This window comes from Oncorhynchus nerka, linkage group LG22 (genome assembly GCF_034236695.1).
Source record: "Oncorhynchus nerka isolate Pitt River linkage group LG22, Oner_Uvic_2.0, whole genome shotgun sequence".
NCBI lineage: Eukaryota > Metazoa > Chordata > Actinopteri > Salmoniformes > Salmonidae > Oncorhynchus > Oncorhynchus nerka.
The window spans coordinates 12,021,104-12,033,391 of NC_088417.1; the positions used below are offsets into that span (position 1 = coordinate 12,021,104).

At 40.1% G+C, this 12,288-nt stretch overlaps 1 protein-coding gene across 1 annotated transcript; it reads right to left on the minus strand.

Moving 5' to 3' along the window:
- Window positions 1-5,146: 5,146 nt before the first annotated feature.
- Window positions 5,147-12,288, minus strand: LOC115104855 (B-cell receptor CD22-like). The gene is made up of 8 exons (XM_065006923.1): window positions 12,182-12,288; window positions 11,877-11,951; window positions 8,222-8,608; window positions 7,793-8,098; window positions 7,401-7,667; window positions 6,561-6,672; window positions 6,390-6,447; window positions 5,147-6,012 (listed from the first exon to the last, which is right to left on the minus strand). Exons 2-8 carry the CDS (start codon window positions 11,923-11,925, stop codon window positions 5,752-5,754), a joined length of 1,440 nt encoding a protein of 479 aa, XP_064862995.1. The 5' UTR covers window positions 11,926-11,951; window positions 12,182-12,288; the 3' UTR covers window positions 5,147-5,751.

A 12,288-nucleotide genomic window follows, 5' to 3' on the forward strand; every position in this document is an offset into this window, starting at 1 on the left:
TACTTTCCTTCATTTCAACACGTTCTGCAGTGGTGCAGAGAGAATTATTTTTTATATGTTTGTTGTTTTATAGCACCTCATGCTTGTGTTCACATTTTGCCATGACGCTGATATAAAAGGTTGCCGTTTTAACGCTACAATCAGTTCTACACATTTTGCTATCATATGCTATCTGGGGCCGTTCAGTAATCCCTGCTGCTGACCTGCTTCCAAAGTCGCTTCTTATTGAAGTGCCGTGAAAAGAATGTCGCGGGTGACACAGGAGGGAGCCAGACACCTGCAGGTCCTGGACAGCAAGGAGGACATGGGTTCCCTCTTCGGTGGTCAAGTCTAGATAGGATTAAGCTTTTGTCAAAATGTGAAAAAAGTGTAATTATTACAGCATTTTAGCTAATCCTAACCCTTTTTCGTACTTTAATTTAATTTTCATAACCTGCTATGTTAATTCTCCTAACCTGTTGTAAAAATTCTCCCAAACTTGCTAGAAAACTCAATTTTGACAAAAGCTGTATCCCTTCTAGACCAAACCCTCAACCTTCCCGAAGGCCTTCTGGGAGAAGGAGACCCAGGAACTGAGGGCGTACTCAGTAGGTGGGAGCCGACCTCCCCCAACAGGTGGTCTCCCAGGCTTCAATGGGAACGTGTGTGTGATGTTTTTTTTAAATGAGTTAAATCATAATCTCTGAATAGAACAAGAGTGCAACTCAAGAAAGAGTTAAGAAAATGTTTACTAAATTAACTAAGGTAAAACATTATTAAAAGAAACAAAAAAAATGTGCAATAACAAGGCTATATTCATGGAGTACCGGTACAGAGTCAATGTGGGGGTACAGGTTAGTCGAGGTAATTTGTACATGGAGGTAGGGGTGAAGTGACCATGCATAGATAATAAACAGCGAGAAGCAGCAGTGTACAAAACAAATGAAGGTGGGGGGTAAATGTAAATAGTCCGTTGGCCATTTGATTAATTGTTCAACAGTCTTATGGCTTGGGGGTAGAAGCTGTTAACGAGCATTTTGGTCCTATACTTGGCGCTGCGGTACCGCTTGCTGTGCGGAAGCAGAGAGAACAGTCTATGACTTGGCTGACTGGAGTCCCTGACACTTTTTGGGGTTTTCCTCTGACACCGCCTAGTATATAGGTCCTGGATGGCAGGAAGCTTGACCCCAGTGATGTACTGGGCCGTACGTACTACCTACCCTCTGTAGCGGCTTACGGTCAGATGCCGAGCAGTTTCCATACCAGTCGGTGATGCAACCGGTCAAGATGCTCTCGATGGTGCAGCTGTAGAACCTTTTGAGGATCTTGGGATCCATGCAAAATCATAGGGTTGTCACATCATTCTTTCAACATGAAAAACAGACTTGGTATGAAACAGAGTAAGTGTATTGTATCTGACTGATTCTCACACACACCACTCAACTTGTCCTACACCAACTTCCTCTTTTTCTTGCTTAACTTCCTCTTTGAAGTCTATTTGCCAAGAAAACCCTGGTGGGCTGGATGACACATTTTCACACCACTTCTATACAGATTTGACTTTTTCGTATCAGGCTAGAAGAATTTCTGCAGCAGGTTAGGAGAATTACGGCTATGGGTTACGGTTAGTCAAAATGCTCTCCTAACCAGGGTTGGACGACCCCACACCCCCCTCTTACTTACTGCATTTCAACCCATTTTACCATGGTGGGGAGGGCATTTCAACCCATTTTGCCATGGTGTGGAGAGCATTTCAACCCATTTTGCCATGGTGCATTTCAACCCATTTTGATGTTGAGAGGGCATTTCAACCCATTTTGCCATGTTGGGAGGGCATTTCAACCCATTTTGCCATGGTGTGGAGAGCATTTCAACCCATTTTGCCATGGTGTGGAGAGCATTTCAACCCATTTTGCCATGGTGTGGAGAGAATTTCAACCCATTTTGCCATGGTATGGAGAGCATTTCAACCCATTTTGCCATGGTGGGGAGAGCATTTCAACCCATTTTGCCATGGTGTGGAGAGAATTTCAACCCATGGTGCAGAAATGCATATTTACAGTTTTATAATGCTAGGGGCGGCAGCGTAGCCTAGTGGTTAGAGCGTTGGACTAGTAACCGGAAGGTTGCGAGTTCAAACCCCCGAGCTGACAAGGTACAAATCTGTCGTTCTGCCCCTGAACAGGCAGTTATTGAAAATAAGAATTTGTTCTTAACTGACTTGCCTGGTAAAATTTAAAAAAAATAAAAAAATTGACATGTTGTCATGAAGCTGACTAAATTTGTTTGTTGTTTTCGAGCTAATTTCCCACTATTCAACACATTTTTATATAATTTACTATCTTGAGCCATTCTGTAGTCCAGACCTGCTCCTAACCTGCTACCAAAATCACTTCTTATTGAAGTGGCGTGAAAAGAATGTCCGAGACCACGACCAACAGGTACTGGGAGGCAAGTTGGACATGGGCTCACTCTACAACGGTCAAGTCTAGTTGGGATAAAGCTTTGTCAAATTGGCGTCAAATTCTTTTAGCATTTGAGCTAATCCTAACACTTTTCCGTTCCTTGATCTAATTATCATAACCTGCTACGTTAATTCTCCTAACCTGCAGCCTAATACTCCTAATCTTGCTAGAAAACTACATTTGGACAAATCACTCTTCGACCTTCCCAAGGTCTTCTGGGAGAAGGAGACCCAGGAGGGCGTACTTTACCCAGCAGGTGGGAGCCGACCTCCCCCAACAGGTGGAGGGAGAGCTGAAGGCTCTGGAGGACAGGATCAGGGATTGAGAGGTGGAGGGACCAGATGATTCAGAGAGAGAAGAGAGAAAGTATTGACTATTGGACATTATACTACGCTGATGCTGCTATATGGTGGGAATGGGGATATGGTAGTACTGACAAAAAAATACTAACATTACTAAAATTACTAACAAGCTCAACTGCTTTGCCTATATGTGGATAAAATGTATGAAAATATAATGAAACGATGTGCCTGCATGCAGATCAGGCTACCACTCACTATCAATGGATATATGAGTAGGTATTAGGTGATAAAACAGAACCAGTCTTACTGCTCTTTCCATGACATAGACTGACCAGATGAATCCAAGTTAAAGCTATGATCCCTTATTGAAGTCACTTGTTAAATCCACTTCAGTGTAGACGAAGGGGAGGAGACAGGTTAAAGAAGGATTTTTAAGCCTTGAGACAATTGAGAAGTGTGTTGTGTATGTGTGCCATTTAGAGGGTGTTTGGGCAAGACAAAAAATGTAAGTGCCTTTGAATGAGGTGAGGTAGTAGGTGCCAGGTGCACTGGTTTCAGGAACTGCAATACTGCTGTTTTTTTCTCACTCTAAACAGTTTCAGGTGTGTATCAAGAATGGACCACCACCCAAAAAACATCCAACCAACTTGACACAACTGTAGGAAGCATTGGCCAGGTCGCAGATGCAAATGAGAACTTGTTCTCAACTAGCCTACCTGGTTAAATAAAGGTGAAATAAAAATAAATAAAATAAATTGCTGTCATAATGGGCCAGAATCCTTGTGGAACGCTTTCGTCACCTTGAAGAGTCCATGCCCTGATGAACTGAGGCTGTTCTGAAGACAAAAGGGGTTTCAACTCAAAATTAGGAAGGTGTTCCTAATGTTTGGTATCCTCCGTGTCTTCAGAAAGGACCCCTTGACTTATTCCACATTCTGTTGTTTTTCAGCTTGAATTAAAAATGGATTAAATAGAATGCCCATAACACGGTGCAGCCATCACCTTGAAAATATGAAGAGTGGTACTCAGTGATTGTCACGAATATTACCGAAGGTGACTCCCCTTCTTGTTCGGTTGGCGCTCGGCGGTCGTCGTCGCCGGTCTACTAGCTATCGCTGATCCGTTGTTCTGTGTTCGTTTAGTTCTGTCTAATTGGTATCACCTGTTTCTTGTTTGGTTGTTAGGATAGGGTTATACATAGTCTGTTCAGCCCGCTTCTGTTTCGTGCGGGCTTGTTCTCCTGTTTCTTTGTTTGAGTGTATTTTGTTTGCATTTGGGTTTCACGCTGTCCGTTTATATTTCTGTTCATTTGTGTTTCCACTTTTGTACATGTTATGTTTCCAGGACATTAAAGCGTGTTGTTTTTCCCACATCCTTTGCTCTCTGCGCCTGACTCCACACCTCTTCACTCATTTACACGTCACAGTGATGTGATCATTTTTAAGCAGTTATACTTTAGTGCCTTATTGCAAACAGAATGCATGTTTAGGAATATTTTAATTCTGTACATATTTCCTTCTTTTCACTTTGTCATTTAGGTTAGTATTATGGAGTAAGTACAATGTTGCTGATCAATCCTCAGTTTTCTCCAATCACAGCCGTTAAACTATGTAACTGTTTTAAAGTCACCATTGACCTTATGGTGAAATCAGTGGAGGCTGCTGAGAGGAAGACAACTCATAATAATGTCTGGAACGGAGCAAATGGAATGGAATCAAACACATGGAAAACATGTTGGATGTATTTGGTACCATTCCACCTGTTCTGCTCCAGCCATTACCACGAGTACGTTCTCCCCAATTAAGGTGCCACCAACCTCCTGTGGGTGAAATCCCTGTGCGGTGTTTTTCCTCTCCGGCGACTGAGTTATGAAGGATGCCTGTATCTTTGTAGTGATTGGGTGTATTGATAAACCATCCAAAGTGTAATTAACTCACTACGCTCAAAGGGAAATGTCAGATTCCATTTATTTTTACCCAACTACCAACAGATTTCTTTTCATTTTATCCATCTACCAACAGGTGCCCTTCTTTGTGAGGCAATGGCAAAGCTGGTTATATCTGTTTGAAAGTTGCTGCTTGACTGAGGGACCTTACAGATAATTGTATGTGTGGGGTACAGAGATGAGGGAGTCATTTAAAAATCATGTTAAACACTAGTATTGCACACTAAGTGAATCCATGCAACTCATGTGACAAGTTAAGGAAATCTTTACTCCTGAACTTATTTAGGCTTGCCATAGAAAGGGAGTTGAATACATATTGACTTTCAGCTTTTCATTTTTATGTCTAAAAACATAATTCCACATTGTGTGTAGAACAGTGACACAAAATCTCAATTTAATCCATTTTAATGAGATGTTAAATGTTGGACCAATAAGACCAAAAGATGTCATGGAAATTGAATGTAAAGGTTTATTATTAATAAACAACCTTAATAAATTCAGTCTCATTTGTTTCTTCAATTTAACACTCAACATAAAAGCTGACGCGATAACTTCTAAATAGATATAAACTGAAAATAGATAACATTGTTATTCTGGGAACTGCACAAAAGATGAAGATAAACAGTGACTAGTAGATGTTAACACCATTCTGCCGTCATGTAGACTTCCTGCACCAACTTCCTGTCTTGTATCAGACCACTGTCTCTCCAACTAACTGTGTCTTCTCTCCTCAGTCATCATTGACTTTATATGGTCTTAAACTGCCTTCAGTGAGCTAGTTGAACTCAGCAGTTCCTCTATACTGGAACCCATTAAACAGAAGCTCTGTGAACTCAACAGTCAAAATAAATGGTCTAAAATAAAGAGTAGCCTACATCATCATATCAACACTATAGTAACAGTTAAACACTTTTCATCCCAGAAAATTCTACAAATATGCAGATAATCAAAGAGCACACAATTATAAATGTAACAAAAGTACCAATAGAAAACAGATACACAATGACAATACTGTACATAAAAACACTTAATACCCATTGGAAAAATAATTAACAAGCACTTATTTAGTCACTTGTGCATAAAGCCCATCTAGGTTGTTCAGTGGTGGTAACTGGGCCCTACTCCCAGTCACGTTGACTTCAGCGTACTCACTCTCCTGTCCCTGGACCCTGTCCTGGGCTGCAGCTGGGGTCTCTTTGGTCTGTAGTTTGGAGAAGTCTATGTCACCGTATTGGATCTCTTCAGGCTGGTCTTCTGCAGGTTCCTCTGGTTCGTCTCCGGCTGTGGCCTGGTTAGTACACACTGTCCCAACCGGGGAGTTCTGTGGAGAGAACACAGAGAGAGGAACAGGTGTAAAGCTCTAAGATCAGTAATGTGTAAAACTCTAATGTCAGCAGGTTACACAACACATACTGAGTGGATGACGATGAAAATTAAAATTAAACTGACAGGAGTAAAGAATTTCATTTTGTCAACAAATGAGCTCCAATCTAAACAAAACACTGTCAAAGTCCAACAACTATTCTGTTATTATTCCATGTCATTACAGGATGTGGCATTGCTTTCGATGTGGTCATCTCCCCCTAAACTTGCTCTGAAATTATGTTAACCTCATGGCTTTAAATAGTTTCAGCACTAATTCTGTACTTCCTTAGACACACTTTGTAGATGGTTTTGTAAGTTGAGCCTTATTCCCACCTGTCCCCATGGACTGTCTGTCCTTTCAAGTCCATCGTGGAGCCTCGAGTTTCTCCTCCTGGAAGACATTTAGAAAGGTATTCTGAATGCACTGAGAGGGTTTCCATATGCAAAAGCACAAACACAGCAGAAATAAAATTGTTTTGCGTTGATGCCAGGAATAGTTCTTACCATACAAAAAGACTGATCAGGCTGATAAGCAAAATGGCCCCCAGAGTTCCTGCTGCAACCCCAGAAACCAGAAACCAGAAACCAACCCCTGAGGTTTTTGACTCTTCTTGCCCTGAAAATACAAGACATATTATGGTCAATTCTCACAAAAAGATCTCTCAAGTACACTACCTGACCAAATGTATGTGGACACCTGCTCGTCGAACATCTCATTCCAAAATCATGGCCATTAATATGGAATATAGAATGTCATTGTATGCTGTAGCCTTAAGAATTACCTTCACTGGAACTAAGGGGCCTAGCCCAAACAATAAAAACAGCCCCAGAACATTATACCTCATCCACCAAACTTTACAGTTGGCACTATGCATTGGGGCAGGTAATGTTCTCCTGGAATCCGTCAAAACCCAGATTCGCCCACCGGACTGCCAGATGGTGAATCGTATATTCAACAAGCCAGAGAACGGATTTCCACTTCTCCAGAGTCAAATGGCAGTGAGCTTCCCACCACTGCAGCTGATTCTTGGCACGGCGCATAGTGATCTTAGGCTTGTGTGCGGCTGTTCGGCCATGGAAACCCATTTCATGAAGCCCTCAACAAACAGTCCTTGTGCTGCCGTTGCTTCCAAAGGCAGTTTGGAACTCGGTAGTGAATGTTGCAGTCCTACTGCCAATGTTTGTCTACAGAGATTGCATGGCTGTGTGCTCGATTTTAAACACATGTCAGCAAAACATGTGAGGATTTAATAGCAGAATCCACGCATTTGAAGGGGTGTCCACATACTTTTGAATATTTATGTTGTATCTAACCTAAGATTGTGCCCAACGTGCCCATTTTACCTTTTATAGCCAGCTGCACTTCATTCGACTTCCCACAGCCGTGACTATTTCTTCCTTCACAGTAGTATTGTCCTCCATCACCAACAGTCACATTGAGGGTGTAACTCTGTCCAGATGCTACCTGTGTTCGTTTACCCCCACTGATCTTGAACCAGGTGAAGTTTGTCACAGGAGGGTTGGCTGTACTGCTGCAGGTCAGATTAACACAGCTGCCCACTAATACTGGATCAGCTGGACTGATGGAGGCCGAGGTGTCCTTAGGAGAGACTGAGGGAGAGGGGTTCATTTAGAATGTATCTGGATATGGTATATTGAATAGTCTCATCAAATCCACTCTATTACAATAATCAGTGAAAATATCTATTCTTCAGGAACCGGTGACTAAATCTTACATGAAACGTTAAGCATCATGTTATGTTCAGCTGTCTTGTTGCTTGTCCCTACTGGGTAGACTGCAGTACAAGTGATGTTCTTCTCATGATGAAGATATGACGGAGTGAACGTCACCGTGGAGAGAACTGATTTGGTTTGGTCTGATTTCTCCTGCAGTTGGTTCTCAGGTGTGAACTGTGTTGGGAGAGTCCATGTCAGCTCAGGGGGGTGTTCAGGACAGGGAGCGACAGCAGAGCAGTTCAAACTGACAGGGGTCCCTTCCTTCACTTCACCTGAGACAGAAAGGATGGGACTGGAAGGCAAATCTGTAAAAAATTGTAGATAAATATATTTTACACTAATTGTTAAATTATCCACTTGTTCTTATCTTTGATGCAAGGAATCTAAACTGGGAAAAATAGTTGGTAAACAGTTCAATTGTCTCTTACCACTGACAACTATTTCAACATACTTTCCAGTGTCTGTTGCAAGGAATGGTTGACTCTCAATCCTGAAGAAGTATATATCAGTGTAATTGGTGGTTATATTGAAGAAGACTGTGGTGCAGTTCTTCTGGAACATGTTTCCAGTTATCTTCCCTTGATATCTGTTGACCGTCTCACTACTGTTAAAAATCACTCTGTCCGGACGCCCACCAAAGTATTGGTTTCCTTTAATCCACACTCCAGAGAGTAGTATTGTGCTGTTAAATTTATCCTTATGTTGGTCAGGAATATCAAATGAACATGGGATTTGCACACAGGAGCCAGTCAGTCCATCCAGTTTATCTGGCATTGTGGTGATCAAATCTCGTTGACCAAAACAGGCCAAAACACCTGCAACATAAAAGACAACATCAGGGAGGTTCTGATATATTATCAGTTCAGTCCAATGATATGTATTAACCCTAGATGACTGACAGGGGCCTCTGTTTGGAGGCAACTGCACAGCCATCTTGTTACTCCTCCTCCAGTGTAAAACAGATGTTGGAAGCTATAGAAATGCATTCATTAATGTCTACATTCGTTTTTGACAAGTATATTCTATTAGAGACACCTTAATGCAGACTTTTAAATTATATTTTGTGACCTACAACACTTCCTTCAGCAGAGAGACCCTACCCTTGTTCCAGCCAATGAGTGCATCTTGTATCTCACTGAACTGGTATTATCTAATAACTAATTCATCTTTGAGTCAGACTTTTCCCTTTCATTTCAGGATGTAGCCATGACCTCTCCCCCTTTTCCAACTATGTGAACCTGTATGTGGAACAATTTGAGGAAGCACTCATCTACAAAACAAAGACACACTCCCTACTTTCTATATTCCTCCTATGGAAGAGATACATAGATGATGTCTTTGTGCTCTGGGAAGGAATTCAGCAGGAACTAAATGAATTTCAAACTCTGCTAAAAGAGAGCTCTGAATATCTCAAATTCACCATGCAGACTGTTGAGAGAAGTATAAACTACCTGGACTTATGGATCATCAAAGAGAATGATGCATAACATAAAGACTTGTACACACAGCCAACAGACCTCAATAACCTGCTACGTGGGGATAGTATGCATCCCCTTCCCCTCAGGAATGGTCTACCATATAGCCAGTTATGCAGGGTTAAACTAATCTGTGGCCAACAGTCAGATTTTGACGGCAATAATAAGAAAATGAAAAATAATTTCAAAATCAGAGGCTACAAGGAAAAAAGTCTTGATGCTGCAATGATGAAAATATCTCAAAAACCAAGAGAGGATTTGCTAAAAACTAAACCAAAGAAGAAAACAATGCAACAGTCTTTTGCACTAAGAACACCAAATGTTCAGAGAAAATTAAAGCAATCCTGAAAAAGCACTGCGATGTTCTACAATCAGACAACAAAAAAATTGTGTACATCTTCAAGGAACCCCACTGGTGATCTCGCAATATTGGAGATATCATCTCTTGCAAGACAAATTTGGGAAAGCCAACGCATTACAAACAAAAAAACAATTAAAACAATGCATAGCTGTAAGAACACTATTATCTAGAAGCAGCTCAATTTGTTGAAGCTAACCATCCCATCTCCTCCCTCAAATACACAGGTATTGAGCATGTTGCTCTACCAAGGAGAGGAGGTAACATGGAGATCTTACTACTACAGAGGGAGGCCTACTGGATTTCCCATTTAGAAACATTGACCCCTAGTGGTCTGAATACTGACTTTGATCTCTGGCCCTTTTTATGAACAATTATTTTTATGAACAAGTCTTATAAATGGATCTATTCTTTCTACATCTTATCAGCGTAGAACCAATATGTTCCCCCTGTTGATGATGCTTATTATGCATTATGGATGAACCACAAGATTACATGTAACAACATATTAAATATATTAAATATATGTGAAATTATATATGTGATGTTAATCTTATACTAATGTTAATGATAACAATAGCCTAATATAGTCAATATGCTGTAAACTATCATCTTAACAGTTTCACTCAATTCATTCTAATTAACCTCATAATTGTGACACACCCCTCACTATTGTTATTGGTTGCACTAATTGCACTGTATTTCTACATAACCTGGTTCAAGCATTCATGACTTTACCCTGAAGAAGGAACAGTGATGCCGAAACGTTGGTGTTTTACCCAATAAATGACTGGGAGTTTATATATATATATAGATTGTGCAACTCTCTTTGTTTTTATAGCTTACAGTGTATTCACCGTTAGTCAGCACCTCTACACTAAGTCATTTTCTCTGGGTGTGCTCCAGATAATGCTTTTTATATCACCTGAACATAACAAATAAATAAATAAACATGTAAAGACATTAAAGTATTTTATTTATAGAGTACTAACTTTACTGTCCCTTCTACAACAAAATACTGAAATACATGTAATATAGTCCATGAAACATTTGATTTAAATACTGTATAATTCCATTAATTCTTATGGAGGAGTGCTTCTTCTGGGGAGTACCATATATAGAGACCGGTGGATTTAAAGTCTCTCATTGGCCGTTACATAGCATTAGAGATCCAGGGTTTATACACATCATTGGTACAGCCTCTCCCAATAACATTATTATGAATTTATTTCAATGTACAGGTTATTTTTCAATTGGTTGGTGTGTTGTCAAGGAGTGAGGTGACATGTGTTTGTGAGCAGATGACCACTAGTTTGAGCCCGGTATGGGGACAGGGACAGTGGTGGAAGATATACTGTTAACCGCATACTCTGGTTTCACATGAACATACAATGACATGAAAAGGTTTTCCCCTTTCTGGTTCTCTATTTTGCTTCTTTTTTTACTGAATGTTATCAGATCTTCAACCAAAACCTAATATTAGATAAAGGCAACTTGAGTTACCAAATAACACTTTTTTTTATAGTTCTTCATTTATTACATTAACAAAGTAATGCAACACCCAGTTCCTCTGTGTGGAAAGGGATTTTCTCCCTTACTCTCAATGACTGGTTGTGCCACCATTTCAAAACACACAATCAAGTCTACATGAGAGTTGATAAAAAGCAACAAATTTAAAGTTTTGGAATGTTCTACTAAAAGTCCAGACCTAATCCCAATTGAGATATTGTGGCAGGACTTGAAACGAGCTTGAAAACCCACAAATGTCACTGAGTTAAAGCAGTTCTGCACAGGAGAGTTGGGACAAAATCCCTCCACAGCAACGTGAGACACTGATCAACAACTACAGGAAGCATTTGGTTGGAGTCATTTCAGCTGAAGGATAAACAACCAGTTATTGAGTATAAGGGGCAATTACTTTTTCACACAGGGACATTGGGTGTTGCATAACGTTGTTAATGAAATAAATGAAATAAATACGTCATTGTTGTGTTATTTGTTCACTCAGTTTCCATTCATCTAATATCAGCTTTTGATTGAATATCTGATAATGTTCAGTACCAAAAACATGCAAAAACTTTTTCACAGCAGTTTAAATCCAGACTATTAAATACACTAATCAGGAATTAACTTTACACTTTTCTACACAATTAAAAAGCTGGAATATAGCACATCCCATAAAATATAATGACTTGTGGTTATTCCTTTATCTCTGATTCATAACTAGTTGTTGTTGTGTGGAAGACTCACCTGATATAAAGAGGCCAATGAGAAAAAACATGTTCTCAGGACAAGCCATGTGAGAACTCACACACTACTGATCACCTGAAACAGTACAAACATACACTTACTGGTGGAGTAACTTAACTCACACAACACATTGCATTGAACCATCTCCATATCAACTACACTATATCCTTCAGTTGTAAAGCTAATACATGAACAAACAGCAGTACATTAGAACATATTGAATCTCATTACTCATAATTAATCTCCTTGAATTTATTTTGAACATTAAAATTATCAGAAAATATAGTGAAGAAGTCGATACTTGCCTTAGACGGTAACGTAAACTGTCTACAGCAGAAACTGTTACACCCATAGTGAGGTCTGACAAACTAAAGTGATGAAATTCATGTGGCATATCTCTCATCTCAACAGT